The sequence below is a fragment of the Sinocyclocheilus rhinocerous genome, unplaced genomic scaffold, assembly GCF_001515625.1.
Source record: "Sinocyclocheilus rhinocerous isolate Xijiao unplaced genomic scaffold, SAMN03320098_v1.1 scaffold932, whole genome shotgun sequence".
Taxonomy (NCBI): Eukaryota; Metazoa; Chordata; class Actinopteri; order Cypriniformes; family Cyprinidae; genus Sinocyclocheilus; species Sinocyclocheilus rhinocerous.
Genome location: NW_015638991.1, coordinates 46,053 through 62,964, shown reverse-complemented (window position 1 = coordinate 62,964; position 16,912 = coordinate 46,053). Strand labels below are relative to the sequence as shown.

General features: G+C 43.2%; 1 protein-coding gene across 1 annotated transcript in view; it reads left to right on the top strand.

Annotated features, from left to right (window-relative positions):
* Window positions 1-1,311: 1,311 nt before the first annotated feature.
* The window catches only part of LOC107750885 (bone morphogenetic protein 7-like), a 56,304-nt gene continuing 40,703 nt past the window's right edge, over window positions 1,312-16,912 (top strand). The window contains exon 1 of the mRNA XM_016566448.1: window positions 1,312-2,051. Coding sequence (XP_016421934.1) covers window positions 1,652-2,051 — 400 coding nt within the window. The 5' untranslated portion in view covers window positions 1,312-1,651. The remainder of the gene's footprint in view (window positions 2,052-16,912) is intronic.

Sequence of the window (16,912 nt, the reverse complement as noted above, 5' to 3'; positions counted from 1 at the left end):
CTATTAATTTACACTTTGTTAGCAACAGACGTAATAGATTTAATTTGTTTGTGCAGGGGCATTTTTGTCCAAGTTAATAGCATTTTTGCCCCAGACCCGTGGCCAGCCTTCCCCAGCCTTACACAAGCTCCGCCTACAGTGCTACACTGCTGTGCTGCGCGGGAGGGAGAAAGGCACTCGGAACTCGACAGTCTCAACATTTCCTGACCTGACCTGATATTTTGATTTTTTTATTTGTTTGAAAGGGACAGCTACGGTGGCCGAGAAGTGCAAAGCGAGGAAGAAAAAGGGCAGGTGCTCAAGCCCACTTTGATGTCTATGTGTGCACGTGCCTGGAGATGTGCAGTATTCATCTCCAGAGAGAATTAAGTCTCATTTTCATTGGAAGGTCCAGTTATGACATTATGACAGGACACATTTTCATTCCATGCCAGCTTTAAAGTCACAAAGAGGCAATATTTGAAGTTTTGCTACAACAATCTTAACAGAAGAATCAATTTTGCTCAATTTTTAAAAATCTCCTCCAGTCCAGTTTGTTTTACAGTAGGATATGAATAAGGTGTTCCCATCCGGATCAAGCTTTAAAGGCATGTGTGTACATGCAGCTGTGTAACGAGTGTGCAAATTATTCAGTAGCTTTCAGCGTAGTCGACGTTTTAGAGGAATTTCTGTTGAGGTTTATCTTTAAAATGTTTTACATTTACGCATTTGGCATGTTTTAATCCAAAGCGACTTGAACTGTATTCAACGCCGTTTATCAGTTCTTGCTTTCCTTGAGAAACGAGCCCATCTAGCGACATGCTTAGTTCAAACTATAGGAAAAGAGTTTTTGCGATATATTGAGCTGTGTAGGCTAATCTACAAGAAAGTGATTAATAATAGGCTAACAGTAGGCCTATATTTCTATAACGTGCTTCTGCAATAGTGTTTGCTCAAAGCACTGAACAATACCACTTTATTTCTTACTTATCTGCTTGTTCATTTATTCCATTTAGACGTTTAGGTTACATATAAACGTTTGAAACATGGGGTCAGACAAACCTCCCATAATTCAGCCTACAGCCAGCGTGAAGCTAACGTTTTCTACTCGCTTTTGAGATGTTTTGATTGTAATCTCTACCCTCAGGTACGATCTCCAGCACTACAGATAATAACAGCAGTATAATTCACTCTCCTTGATATGTTGCAATATCTTTACACAGCGAGACGCGCGTCGGGGCAACTTGTTGTCGCCGCAGGTGCATTTCTGAAAACGCGCATCCATGAAGCGCGTAAAGCAGCCTCCACCCATCATTACAGTTCAGAGACAAGCATCTGCGGAGATAACCCGCCGGCCCTGCCGTTTTCAGTCGCCTGCGTCCTCATACCTCCCACTCTCCGCTTTGTTAGCGGAGTTTATGCGGCTCCGCTTCGCTCCTCCTCCAGTTTGCCATCTGTACTCAGAGCTCTGTGCGTCTACAGGTTGAGCGTCTCCAGGATTGGTTTAAAACAATCGCAACAGGTTACAAGTGCGTTAATGAATCCGAGAGCGTTCTCGAGTGGGCGAAATGTAGGAACAAAATAACTAATTAAACCAGCTTTAACGTTTCAGTCATCACCCATTTGGATTGGCTCATTTATATTAGTGTGAAACTCTGCGCGAAAGTTCATAATGGTTTCGTTGCTGGATTTAAGCGCTCTTGTTCTGTCGCTCGTTTGGGGATATTGCGTCCTGGCGGACACGGTCTTTACAAACTTTACTCTGGACAACGAGGTCCACTCTAGTTTCATCCACCGGCGCTTGAAGAGCCAGGAGCGCCGGGAGATGCAGCGGGAGATCCTGTCAATCCTCGGGTTACCGCACCGGCCGCGGCCGCACCTCCACGGCAAGCACAACGCCGCGCCGATGTTCATGCTGGATCTGTACAATGCCATGTCCACTGAGGGAGAGGAGGAGGGCTTCTCGTACCCGTACAAGCCCGTTTTCACCACTCAGGGACCGCCGATCGCGACCCTTCAGGACAACAACTTTCTGAACGACGCGGACATGGTCATGAGCTTTGTTAATCTAGGTAAGATGCACTGACAGTTCTGGGATGTCAAATGCCATAATTTAACTTTAGCCTTTAAGTGAAACTGCACCCACCTATGATGCCTAAATTGAAACCAATTCAACTATATTAAAATCCATACAGTGCAAATGGTCTACATAAACGCTCTTATTTGGTCATAATGTGTAGCCTACTATGAAATAGTAATTAATAATGGAGTTAATAGGTAAAAGAAGCACTAAAAACATTAGGACACAATTTTGACAAAAATGTCAATTTAATGAACTTTAGTACAAGGCGCTCTGGAATAGCCTACTTGATTCTGATTGGTCAAAAAATCTTTGTTTATAAAACGGATAGTTCTGGTCTGTGCTTCTGATTGGTCAATTTAGCCATCCAGCTGTTATTTTCCACAATATGTAACCGTCTCTGTGAAATCCAGGCTAAAGTCTCAAAATCTAATTATGAGTTAACAAGCATCAAAGTTTGATTTGAACCATTAATTTCACTATGATTTAAATTTTTGTGAGGCGAAACACCTGTTCACCAACCACAGCGTTTTATTCTACTTTGTTGAGGCCCTTTCATGAATTTGCTTAATAAAAGTGAAAAGTGAACATTCTAATAACAATTTGTGCCCTCAGTATTTTTAATATGCAGTAACTGTTTGATAAAATCAGTAAGACCATGCTACGGTTATGATGAAAAGTCACACCCTTGGGGTTTTATTCCCATTGTACCCTATCATTGAGAACATTATGTGGGTTAAAACTTAGAAAAACAACATATTGTGGGTCAAATTTGATTGATAGTTTTACAAGAAACAATTTCAAACATGCATAACTCTGCTTTTTAGTGTTTGTTTAGATGTTCTTGACAATGTCACAAAGTCTGGTTCCAAAAGCGAAACCGATGTGGTTTATTTTGGAAGACAAAAGCGGCTAATGAAACTGCAGCGCTTGAATGTGAAACATTATGATGGGGATTGCATTTCTATTCTATCTGAAAAGTCAAAAATCAGATTGATCCTCTGCCTCTTCATGTTTTGGCATCGAGAGGAAAGACCTGCCACAGAAATCAGATAATAACAGGGCTGAGTGAATAATAACTGGCCTAAGAATGGGGATTTTTTCCCCCCCGAGAGTCTTATTTTTTTGTTCCTGGGCCAAATAGCACGCATAGTTCTCTCCTTCATTGTTCGTTTGATTTTATTAGGCCATGTATCTGTGCAAAGTCTTAACCTTGGCGTGATTTCCAAGCTCCTAATGCGGGTGAACGCAAACCTATATTTGCATTGTGTGTTTTGGGCAGTGATAATAAAGCACTGTCGCATTCCCAAGCGTCTGCTGTCTCAGCGCCAGCTGTGTCCTCCGCTAATGTTCAGGTGTTCAGAGTTGGCTGTCTGGGAGCTCAACGGTCTCTTTATCTTCAGTAATGATATCAGCTGACAGAGGCACAAGTGTTTTGCTAAGTGCAAAGTACGTCTCATGACTCGGTTGCTTAACTGCAGTGAGAAAGCCTATGGGGCCACTCATGTATATTCTTGCATTCAAAAGCGACAATGGAATGACCCTTAATTATGGAAACCATAGTTTCTGCCAATAACATTTATTGTTGCTACTGTAAAACCATGACACATAATATATACATGTCAGTTTGATTAATGCCTTTTCTTCAGCACCGTGGTAGCTACGGTTAACTGTTTTATTATAAAAACAATAACTGTAATAACTCTGGTATTTTGGCAACACGTCTTGTATGAACGCTCCCAGGTCACCATTCAAGCAGCTTTTAGTCATCCACCTTTACCTCCGCCTAAAGTGTAATCTTTGACACCGCCTAACTTTGCCTGCCTTAATGCTTCATAAGTACCTGACTTGTCTTATCAGCAGGCCTGTTAGTTTCCTCATTAAAGCGTCATCATCTGCACGCAAGCACAACACTGCCATGCAAAGTGTGATTTATTGTCCGATAAGAGCAATTATGTTGTTAAGGGTGTGATTTGTATCGCTTTTTATTGGTAAGATGGGTTGGATGTGATAGTTAAGTGACGATCTGAATTCTTTTGAAGCTATAAAACCTTTATGACGTCTCAAGCCGGTATGACTTTCTTTCCTTTGTGGACACAAAAGAAGATATTTGGACTGATTTAAATGTTTGGAATGAAATGAGGGTCAGGAAATGAGGACAGAATACATTTTTTTGAGTAAACTTGCCCTTTAAATACTGATCAAGAATTACAAACATATTTTGTTTATTATTATGAAAAGAAATGATTAATCTGAGAAAGGCTAATGTGTGTGTGTGTGTGTGTGTGTGTAAGTAAGTAAGTAAGTAAGTGTATGACTTTAAGGAGGGAGGTGACAGTGTTTCTTATTCTGAAATGTGTAATTATCCAGAGGACTGCTGTATTGTGCCTATTTTGGGCAAGCACTGACACAGATGGATTTGACCACAGAGGCTCGCAGAATCAAGGGCCTCTCTCTCTTTCTGCTTCGCTTTCGTGCTTCCCATCAGCTTTAAATGAAACAACCTGCTGTAGCCGCTCCATTCAACCAAACTGAAGTGCCACAGCACACCTTTTATATTAAACACAGTGTCACTTTCCCCTTTGGCATTTTGCAGGAAGAATGTGCAGATATGTGTTTATATTTACTTAATTTTCACTGTGGTGGTCGCGTAGTTGCTATATTGCATTAGGCCCTGAGAACACTGCATGGATGCCATACGATACGAGGGTTTTGCTTTCTTCACTAAATCTGCGATCCATAAACTTGACAGTTAATCATAACAAAGATGTTTTACATAAGCAAAATAAACACAAGGAAAACAAAAAGAATTCACACAGAAACCACATGCGATCCAATAACATCTAAAGAGTTTTTAATGTTTACTGGAATATGATTTTCCGCAAATCCCTTCAAATTATGAAATGCCCAATTATGTTTCCAATGGTTTTAAGAAGAAATGTATTATTTGAGCTGTTTTTTTTTACTTGTAGAGATCCTTTCAGTTTAGAAAAGCTCCTGCATTCAGTTGCAGATTTCAAAGTTTAATTCAGATAAACCAATGTTTCAATCAAAAAACCTTCTTCCTAAACCATTTTCCTAAAGAAAAAAATCACACATGTGAATTGGATGCCCTCATATGGTATTTGATGATCTGTGTCATGGCTGTAAAACAATGAGAGGAAAGCTGATTGGAGAAGTCCTATCTCTAAATATTTTGAAAAATACACTGATTCATCTGGAGCATTTTGAGAACAAGTGAGTGATTTACAATTATGAACATATCCCGTATTCCAGAAGGAATGGAAGTGTCAGTGTCTGGGTCTTTGCTTCCTTAGTACCAAGCCACTCTGTGACTGGCAGCGTTTTTGTATGAACGCCATCTCGTCTAATGATCTAGAACAAATTCAAATATTTTAGAGCTAATCAAACAGATATTTAACCCTCCTGTTGTATTCGGCTCAATTTAACCAACACTCGATTTTCAAATTCATCAAAATAGTGGTTAAACTATTTATTTCTTCTTGACATTTTGTGAAAATTTCTCATTTAGGGTTATGACTGTGCTTGCAAAGTTTCGAGACTGAGGTGTTTTGGAAATTATTACAACTTTTGAGCACCACTAGTTTCCATACAACCTGCTAAAAAGCAACACTGAAAAAAAACGCTAAAAAGTCAGGTAAATAGCAGAAAACTTTTACCGCTGCTTGTCATATGCTAAAATATGAAATACATGCAAACTTATGAAATGTAAGACTCAAAGTTTACTCGAAACTGAGACCATTTTACCCTCACAAGGGTTTGAGAATAACAAAAAGGCAGACGAAGTAGTAATAAATACGGTACACTAAGTAGAAATAATGTAAGATACTATACTCACTTGTAGTTATTTGCACCTTCAAATATAGTCACTACAAGCAGTCATGAAAAAAAAAGCAAATTTTGGACATACAGTATGTGAGTCAAATTGACCTCTAAAGCCCTATTCGCACAGGATTAGTATTACCTGGTGACCTCCAGTCATTTGTAATAATTGCGAAGGTTGTCTATCGGCCATGTCTGTAATTTCTAAAGTAAAAATTCCCCCGCAAATTACCTACCATATTTCACCGAACACCGAGGTCCTGTGATAATATTAGTCCCGTGCAAATCGGCATCTCTGTGATTTGGCCAGCATTTGGTGGGTCGTTTATAATTTTTCGATGTTTTTGTTTCTTGTGCGCTTTTTTATCCATCTTTCACGAAGAATGGAGCTGCGTTGGAGTGTTTGATAGTATTTTGGGTGCTGTCATATCACTACGCCATACAATTTGCAGAAAGAGAAAGATTTTTGGTTTTGAGATTTTTTCAAGGTTTTGAGGTTAATGTGTTACAAATAAATCAAGCATAAAGCTTGAGATATTATTTTAACCTGGTGAAATGTAAATGACACAGGGCACGAAACTATATTAGTTTCTTTTTTTAAAAATCCATCTAACCGGACCATAGAATGGGACTCTCAAAGCCTTGACATCCAAGGGAGATAAGTCAGTAAATTCGAGTAAAATCACAGGCTTCGCTTATCCCGTGCGAATGCACCACACGAAATTCAGATGTGGGGGGGTAATTTCAAAATCACACAAGGTCCCCAGATAATACTAATCCCGTGCGAATAGGGCTTAACACAATAGAAATAGCAATAAAAATAGATGGGAATTATTAAATTTCTCACATATTTCATATTTTTAGTCTCTGACAAGCTACAATTGAAGTTTTGTGTTTCAACATGAATCTTTAGTAGTTTTTATATTGCCAAGTTTTGCTAAATTGACCCTTTGCTGACAGTTTGATTGACAGACGATTTGACCAATCATAATGCAGAATCTGCCATTTTGTCTGACAAACAAACCAGACAGGAGAGTAGATTAAAGCTGGCCACACACTAGAGGATTTTAAGGCCGATTTTAAGGCCGATTTGCTCCCCTGAACGATCGGGGGGTGTGGCCTGATTCGCGGCTTGTCGCAAGCAATTTTTTGTGCAAAAAATCCTCTATTGTGTGGTGTCATTACGATTATTTAAGTGCTTCCGATCGAGACAGATCGTCCCTGAAATCAAATCGTAAATATCAAACATGTTTGATATTTATGACTCTTGATCGGGCTGCCTCTGACGTGATACCCGCGATAACCAAGGAGAGCGAGCAAGCGTTACTTACCGGATGCTGCGTGCTTCTATAGCTGAAACTTGGCAGCCACAAAAACTCCACGAAAGCAAAATACACTCATATTCTTTTTTATACGTTGTTTTTTACTGTGAAACAGAACGCGTGCCGGAAGAGCCAGTTGACAACGTCGTTCAGAGGATTATAAGGCTAAAAATTGGTTGAAATTGTCTTCATGTCTGTGGTCTCCCATGGTTTTAAAATCGGTTAAGATTTGAAAATCGTCTAGTGTGCGGCCAGCTTAACGTCAATGGACTTGAACTTGAAAATGTTGTGTATTGACATCTTTCCACGGTTGAAACAATACCTTCTGATGTTCATTCCTGTTTATTTCATGCTAGTAAATATAAAGAGATGATCTGTTCAAATGCCGCTTGAACCGAGGCACTATAGCGATCTGTCACGACACATCAAAGAGCCACAAAACGGTATCTATTGTTTGAATTTCTTAAAAAATATAAAAACTTGGAAGCTGAGACCTTGTTTCATACCTAAAGTAACCTGCTCTGTCTGTCGGCGCGTTGTCAGTGTCGTCTTTGCTCCGCAATGTATTTTTCACTGCGTGAGAACATGACGTGTGGCATGAGAGCGCCATGGCTTGTCGCAACAGTAACTAAGGGGGGTGGGTCTTTGCGAAGGGTCAGTTGCAACCAATTTTTTTGACAGATGTTTTTGAACTTCCAACAAAGAGGTTTTTCAATGCAACAGGAGGGTTAATGTCTACAATTCTTATTTTTCTCTGAAGAAATTGATTCATACAGCGCAAACTTAACTGAATGGACATTTTAAAATACATATACTATCTGAAGCTTTTTCAACTTTTCAGACACATACAACATTTTCAGATGAAGCAACCTAAGTGTTTCTCATAAATGATGAAAAGAAAGTGTATTTCTTGTGCCCTCCATCTTGATGACTTGTACTCTTTCCTCCTGAATGAAGCCGGGTGGCATTCGCTGCTTTTAAAATATTATGACAACACTTGTGGATCTGATTTCACAGATACTCCTCTAGAGCACGATGGGGAGGTCTGTTGAACGACAGGCTCTAAAGAAGCTTTGTTTGGCATGGCCGGACCCTCTTCATTCCTAATGTTTCATAAGGCTGGGGCACAATTTACAACAGACATGTGGGTGTCTCGCTGATCCAAGAGAATGAATCTGTCAGATGAAGTGTGTTTCAATTCCAGCACAGGTGTGACTCACTAAAACTGTTTGTAGTAGAACTGAAGGCAATGGCTTTGTACTTGAGTTCAGAGTTTTATAGAGCCATCTGTTTCTGAGTTATGTTATGTGTAGGATATAGTTTTGATGATATTCAATGTCTGTTTTTATGTAATTCATTTTAATATTGAGTTAATATACCCGAGTTCTAGTTGTGTCATTCAGATATGTCATGTCATTCTGCCCCTTAAAGGGTCTAATTTTGTTAGGTTTAATGATAACAGAGATGTTAGTATGCCCATGTGTAGAGTAAGTGGGTGGGGCACCGGGACATTTAGTCTCTGAGTCACCCTAGTAAAAAGCCCAGCTGTGTAAATGGCTTACGGCATGTATGTAAAATGTAAATGCAACACGCCGCACGCAACACGAGTCAACACTGCGGAGGGCGTGTGAACGCTCCAGGGATCTAGAACATGCTTTTCAGTGTGTGAAATGCAGACACTCTGCAAGATACTACTCAAATAAAACCACATGCAGGAATACCAATCAGTGTTGATTCCTAGCTGAATGTTTAGGCTGCTCTTTTTCATATAATTAAAGTGAATGGTGACTATCAAGAACTTTAAAGGACAAAAAGTTTTCAGACACTTAATTACATGTTAATTGCAATTAAATTGAAATGTAGATTACATTTCTATTAAATGCAAATAGTTGAACTTAAAAGTGCTTTTTTTTTTTTTACCAACTTAAAGGGACAGTTCACCCAAAATGTGAAATTCTTTCATTTACTCACGCTCAAGTAATTCCAAACCTGTATGAGTTTCGCTCTTCTGTTGAGCACAAAAGAAGATATGTTTTTAACCAAAGAAGTCAATAATGGCTTTATATTTGTAATTACACAATGATGACTTCATTAGCATAAAAACTATGCTAACTTCAAATGTACAGTAATATCTAATAACACACTACTGTTGAAATTATAATCAAGCACTTTACATGCTTTTATGGAAGCCAGTTTCCACCAAAAAAGGTAATAGCGACATCTCACAATTCTGATTTTTTTTCTTGCAATTGCAAGTTTATATCTCACAAGTATGACTTTTTTTTTTTGCAATCTCTCAATTCTGATATTTTTTTTCTTGCAATCGCAAGTTTATATCTCACAAGTATGACTTTTTTTTTCAAAATTGTGTTATATAAATCTGTAATTGTGAGTTATAAAGTTAGAATTGCGGGATATAAACTCCTAATTGTGAGAAATAAAGTCAGAATTGCAATATATAAACTCAAAATTATGAGGAAAAAGTCAGAATTATGAGAAATAGTCATTATCTCACAATTCTGACTTTATAACTTGCAAATTTGACTTTATATCTCACAATTTTGTCTTTATAACTCACAAATTTGACTTTATCATGCAGTTCTCACTTTATAACTTGCAATACAAGTTTATATTGTGCAAAAAATCAGAAATGCGAACTTGTATCACACAGTTGCGAGAAAAGTCAGAATTAAAAAGTCACGATAATTTTTTTTTCACTGGCAATAACGGGAGTCCATATGCCTTAGTATGTTAGTCAATACATTAGAATAAGTATTCTTTAAAGTACGAAAAAAGATTAAAACAATGATTTGAATGGAACTTTTAAGTCAATATTTGATTTTACTACAACATTTACTTTTTAAAAGTGTACTTAAGTGTGTTAAGAAACAGTCATGAAAGTGAAATCTGTTTGAGTACACTTAGTGGCATTTTATTTAATAAATATTAGATATCAAGGTTTTTAATTGAGTTAGACCACTTTGTGGTTCCTTCCTTTAAAGTTAGAGTTACATATTTAGGTGAGATGTCCCCATCCTAGCATGCCAGGACACATAAAAACATGTCCAAAGAGAGAACTATACTTCTGGCCACTACAAGATTCATTCGCTCTATTCACCTTATGTGGGAGTGGAGCAACAAAAAGCCATGAGAATGAGGCATTGGAGGAAAAGATGTGCAGAAAATGGGTGGGAGAGCTAAAGACACGAGGTGTTTCTGATTGAAATACAGGACTGAGTGGAAGAGGGACTTGCTGTGTAGTCAGTTGTTATGTTTTGTTTCTTCCTATGTTGTGACAGCCCATATTCTGGTCTTCGTCTATGTGGATGTAAACAAGTGCAGACAACACTTTATTTTTGTACAAGGTCACTAAAACACCACAACTATATAGCAGTAACAAAGAGAATGTGAAGAAGGTCTGTTCCAAAAACTAGTGCGCTGACTTACATTCTAATGCCTACATCTAAGCAATCTTAACTGAAATGGATCTTCATAAATCACTGATTGCAAAGTCTAAAAGGCCTGCTCACACCAACACAAATGTAGCATAAAAATGCAGTCCGACTATAGAGTACAGACTACATACTACATGCAGAGACTAGAGTCGGTTCTGGATTCTTCACTTCCATTTAGCAAACTAGCCTGTTTGTGAGTGCCACTAAGTCATAATTTTATGTAACAACAGCGGATCTTGTCATGTGACCTAAAGTGCAAATCATATTGAATCCCTCTCAGTACAAAATCTGTTGTATTGTCTGCATATGAATGTTAATGCCAGTCTAAATAGACACTTTAAGAGCTGTTTATTCAAATTAAAATGTGGTCACACTTCGGTTTGGGGACCAATTCTCACTACTAACTAACTACAACATTTGCCTCAATGAACTCCTAATTTAGTTAGTAATGTAGTTGTTAAGTTTAGGTATGGGGTAGGGTTAAGGGATGTACAATATGGCCATTCAGAAGAAAGCATTAATATGTGCTTTATAAGTGTCGGGTCTCGGGACTGATCACCTGTATATCTGCTGTCTCTGTGTTCGTGTGGTGTGTTATGTACATGGCTTTTTTTTGACAGCTCGCCACGTGCTCGTTGTCCGCGTGGTTGCCTCAACTGAGTGAGTTGTGTCTCCGCCCCGCCCAACAACCCCCCGCTCATTAACTCATCTTCTCTCACACCGGATTCTTGTTTGTCTTGTTATATTCTCCTTATAGCTCCTCGTGTTTTGCTGTCTTTTGTCAGACTGTTGTGGTTTATACCATTGTTCTGGCTGCTATAGTCGTGATTGTTTACCTGTCCTGTCTTGTCTCGCTCAGGCTCCAGTGCTTGTAGCTGCAAGTAGTTTTCCCAGCACCTTTCTGTGCGCTCAGGTACCCGTCATCCCTGGGTCTCTGCGGACTCTCCAGCGGATTACTCTGCCTCTCGCTTGGATTAGCGAGCTGCCTTGCCGGCCTCGTCTCCGCTGACCTGCCAGCCTTTGTCACCCACCCACCTGGGTAGTAGAAGAATCCACGGTCTCACGAACCGTCCGCTGAAGTGCTCTCTTCTATTTCTGATTATTCTGTTCAATAAAGCCACTGTTGTACTCGCATCTGAATCCAGCCTATTTCCTGACAGAACAGTCTGACCAACGATGGATTTACCGGGATCAGATCCGCTTCGTTCCGCTCTCGTTCAACAGGGAGTGTTGCTGGGCCAGCATTCTAACCAACTCAACACCACAGCTCAGGAGGTGGACTCTCTTAATGCCCGAGTCGCTGAGCTCCTCACGCTGGTCGATGATCTTCAGCGGGAGGCTGCAAACCGGGGTCCCATTCTCCGCGCTGGTATTCCTCTTGAGCCCGAACCTCATGCCAACAATCCGCCGATTTACGATGGCGATCCGAATGCCTGCCAAGCCTTTCTCTCCCAGTGCACTCTAGTGTTTTCACTACAGCCTCGACGTTACGCCACTGAGGAGGCTAAAGTGGCATACGTTCTCACACTTCTCTCGGGCCACGCCAGCGAAAGGGGAATTGCCGTATGGAACTCTCGGGCTCCCTGTTGTGTGGCTTTTGAGGATTTTCGCCAGGAAATGGCGAAGCTGTTCGACCGATCAGCCCAGGGAGATGAGGCGGCGGCTCAGTTGTCGCGTCTGTCTCAGAAAAGGAGCTCTGTCACCGATTATGCTATACAGTTCCAGACTCTAGCCGCTGCTTGTGGTTGGAATGAGGGCGTGCTACGCGCGTGCTTCCTCGAGGGGCTGGATCATGCCATCGCCGACGAGTTAGCTGCTGTGGACCTTCCCCGGGAGCTGGATAATTTGATCAATCTCACTCTCCGTGTGGAGGGCCGTCTCAACCGCCGCCGTCAACGCCGTCAATCTACTACTCCATGGCACCACCTGGAGTCCCTTTCTCCCGAGGCCGTGAGTTCTCAGTCAGCTGATGCTGAGCCCATGCAGCTGGGTCGTCTCCGGCTAACGCCACAGCATAAACAGGAGCGTCTAACCCAAGGATTATGTCTATACTGCAGCAAGGCTGGCCATTTCGTCCTTCAGTGCCCATTAAAAGCCAAGGCCCACCAGTGAAACGGAGAGTCCTGGTGGGCGCTTTTCCTTGTTCCAACTCTCCAGCTACACTCACTCAGCCGTCCTTTAGACTCTCCTTCCAGGGGAATTCGCACATTGGTCACGCACTTCTGGATTCGGGAGCTGAGTGGAATTTCCTGGATTCAGCCTCGGCTCATATGTTTGGAACATTCCTACCATCCCCCTCGATGAGCCCATTACGGCATGGTCGCTAGCGGGCAATCCCCTTACCACCATTACTCACGTCACACCTCGTGTAAGCCTTTTCATTTCTGGTAACCATTGTGAGGAGATTGAACTATTAATTATTGACTCCCCTAAGGCTCCGTTAATTTTAGGACATCCGTGGTTGCTACAGCACAACCCGCATATTGACTGGGTCAATAACTCTATTTTAGCCTGGAGCCAGTCCTGTCATGTGTCATGTTTAGGTCCTGCCTTTCCTCCTGTCTCTGTGTCTTGCGTTTCGCAGGTGGATCCTCCTGACCTGACCGGCGTCCCGGCGGAGTACTGCGACCTTCGTGCGGGTTTTCAGTAAGTCCCGGGCCACCTCGCTTCCTCCGCATCCTCCGCTTCCTCCGCATTCTTGGCCATAGACCTTCTCCCGGGTACTTCTCCGCCTAAGGGTCGTCTGTATTCCCTTTCCAGTCCTGAAAGAGAGGCCATGGACAAGTATATACGTGAATCACTACAGGCTGGGCTCATTTGCCATTGGTTTTCAGTAAGTCCCGGGCCACCTCGCTTCCTCCGCATCCTCCGCTTCCTCCGCATCCTGTGCCATAGACCTTCTCCCGGGTACTTCTCCGCCTAAGGGTCATCTGTATTCCCTTTCCGGTCCTGAAAGAGAGGCCATGGACAAGTATATACGTGAATCACTACAGGCTGGGCTCATTTGCCATTCCTCCTCTCCCGCCGGCGCGGGGTTTTTCTTCGTTCAGAAGAAATATGGCTCCCTACGTCCTTGTATTGATTACAGAGGTTTGAATAACATTACGGTAAAGAACAGGTACCCCCTACCTTTAATGTCTTCTGCTTTTGAATTGTTGCAGGGAGCTCCGGTCTTCACCAAATTAGACCTCCGCAACGCCTACCATCTGGTGCGCATTCGGGAGGGGGATGAGTGGAAGACGGCATTCAACACCCCCTCGGGACACTACGAGTATCTGATTCTACCGTTTGGTCTTACCAATGCTCCGGCCGTTTTCCAGGGTCTCGTCAATAGCCTTCTGGGTGACATGATTAATCAATTTGTCTTTGTGTATTTGGATGATATTCTTATTTTCTTCCCCTCTCTCCAACTACACACCCAGCACGTTAGACGGGTCCTCCAGTGTCTGTTAGAGAACCAGTTGTTTGTCAAGGCAGAGAAGTGCGAATTCCACGGCGAGTCTGTTACGTTCCTTGGCAACATCATCTCTTCCAGGGGGATCAAACCCGACCCTGCTAAGATAGAGGCTGTCGCTAAGTGGCCCGTCCCCGACTCCCGTAAAGCTCTGCAGCGTTTCCTGGGTTTCGCCAACTTTTATCGGCGGTTCATCAGGAGTTTTGGTCAGATTGCTGCACCGCTCACACACGAGTATCTTCCCGCCCGCACCCGCACTCGCCCATCAAGAGTTGTCCCGCGCCGCACCCTGTTACGTTGGGTCCGGCGGGACTCCCGCGGGAGTGCGGGTCTCTACTTTGATACCTTAAAGTCACTAGTTGGAGGGGTCAGCGCACCCCTTCTTGGTTTGGACGGATCACAAGAATCTCGAGTATATCCGTTCGGCCAAGAGGCAGGCCCGCTGGGCGCTCTTCTTTGGCCGGTTCAACTTCACCCTCTCGTACCGGCCGGGGTCAAAAAATGTCAAGCCCGACACTCTCTCGCGTCTGTTCGGGGCTCCACTTGCACCCAATGTAAGCCTATGAATCGCCCGCCTGATGGTCTGCTCCGTCCTCTTCCCATTCCTTCCCGTCCATGGTCACACATCGCCTTTGATTTCGTCTCTCGGCTTCCCCCCTCGAAGGGTAACACTGTTATTCTCTCTGTGGTGGATTGTTTTTCCAAAGCGGTTCATTTCATTCCCCTGCCCAAATTGCCCTCTGCCCAGGAGACCGACCAACTGATGGTGGATCACGTCTTCCGTCTCCATGGTTTGCCGGTTGATGTGGTTTCAGATAGGGGTCCTCAGTTTGCCTCCCAGTTTTGGAAAGCATTTTGCAGACAGATCGGGGCCTCTGCGAGTCTGTCTTCTGGTTTCCATCCTCAGACCAATGGGCAGTGCGAGCGGGCCAACCAGGATATTGAAAGAATGCTCCGCTGTCTGACATCCAATAATCCGAGTTCCTGGTGCCAACAGCTCTCTTGGATTGAGTACGCTCGTAACTCCCTTCCGGTGGCGGCTTCAGGTATGTCCCCTTTTGAGTGTTCTGTGGGTTATAAACCGCCTCTGTTTCCATCACAGGAACCCGATGCTGCAGTTCCGTCTGCCCTGGCTTTCGTTCAGCGCTGCCGTCGCAACTGGGAGAGAGTCAGGGAGGTTTTCCAAACCTCAGGATGAACCAAAGCAGCAGCCGATCGCCGCCGGTCCTCTTAACTCCCTTCCAGTGGCGGCTTCAGGTATGTCCCCTTTTGAGTGCTCTGTGGGATATAAACCGCCTCTGTTTCCATCACAGGAACCCGATGCTGCGGTTCCGTCCGCCCTGGCTTTCGTTCAGCGCTGCCGCCGCACCTGGGAGAAAGTCAGGAGGGTTTTGGTCCGAACCTCAGGACGAACCAAGGCAGCAGCCGATCGTCGCCGGTCCTCTCCTCCAACCTATGTGTGCGGTCAACGGGTATGGCTTTCTACCAAGGATCTGCCTCTCCGGGCGCCTTCTCGGAAGCTGGCACGCAAATTCATTGGGCCATACCGTGTCACCAAGGTGGTTAATCCGGTGGCTGTCAGGCTCAAGCTCCCTCCCGCTTTTAGTCACATCTTCTCTCACACCGGATTCTTGTTTATCTCGTTATCGTCTCCTTATAACTCCCCGTCTTTTGCTGTCTTTTGTCAGACTGTTGTGGTTTATACCATTGTTCTGGCTGCTATAGTCGTGATTGTTTACCTGTCCTGTCTTGTCTCGCTCAGGCTCCAGTGCTCGTAGCTGCAAGTAGTTTTCCCAGCACCTCTCTGTGCGCTCAGGTACCCATCGTCCCTGGGTCTCTGCGGACTCTCCAGCGGATTACTCTTCCTCTCGCTCGGATTAGCGAGCTGCCTTGCCGGCCTCGTCTCCGCTGACCTGCCAGCCTTTGTCACCCACCCAACCTGGGTAGTAGAAGAATCCACGTTCTCACAAACTGTCCACTGAAGTGCTCTCTTCTATTTCTGATTATTCTGTTCAATAAAGCCACTGTTGTACCCGCATCTGAATCCAGCCTATTTCCTGACAATAAGTGCTGAACAGTTCAGTCAACACCAGACTTCCAGCAGGAATTAGTCCTGATGATCTAACAGATCTCGACTATTACGAATGAAACTTCTCTCTGTGAGTGCTCAGACTTCCAGCAGTCTGAGAGTAAGATGGAGAGGGGTGAAATGCGTTTGACCTGACCTGACCCCCGCCGTTAACTCAACCGCACCCCAACACTTTCCACACACCGGCCGACCCCGTGCTGAGAGTCCCGTCGGCTGAGGAAATGGCCTGTCTGCTACCTGCCACGAGAAAGAGACGTCATTACCCGATCAAATTTTTTATGGGTCTGTTTTCCTTCTCTCAGCCTCGCTAATGCGCTATTGAGAGCATTAGTCACAGCTTGTTCTCATGCGATCCTCTGGCTAGCATGCGAGTGGAATCTCTGATAGACAGATAGATAGATGAGAGGGAGGGAGGAGGAAGAGAGACTAAATACCACACGTTTGCAGGGCTTCTTAGTTATTACGCCTCTAATTGATTCCTGTTCTTGTAATAGGTCACATTTACATCACAGTCTCTGGAGGATTCATAAAAATTAAACAGCGCTCCTTGCATCATGAGCCACACATCCGAACACAGTGAATAAAGGTGAACGAACTTGTGTGCGTTACCATTAATACTAGCAGATGTTTAGAGGAAACAGACAATGGTGATTAAGAAATAGTCAAGTAACGTTTATTTAAATAGCGCTT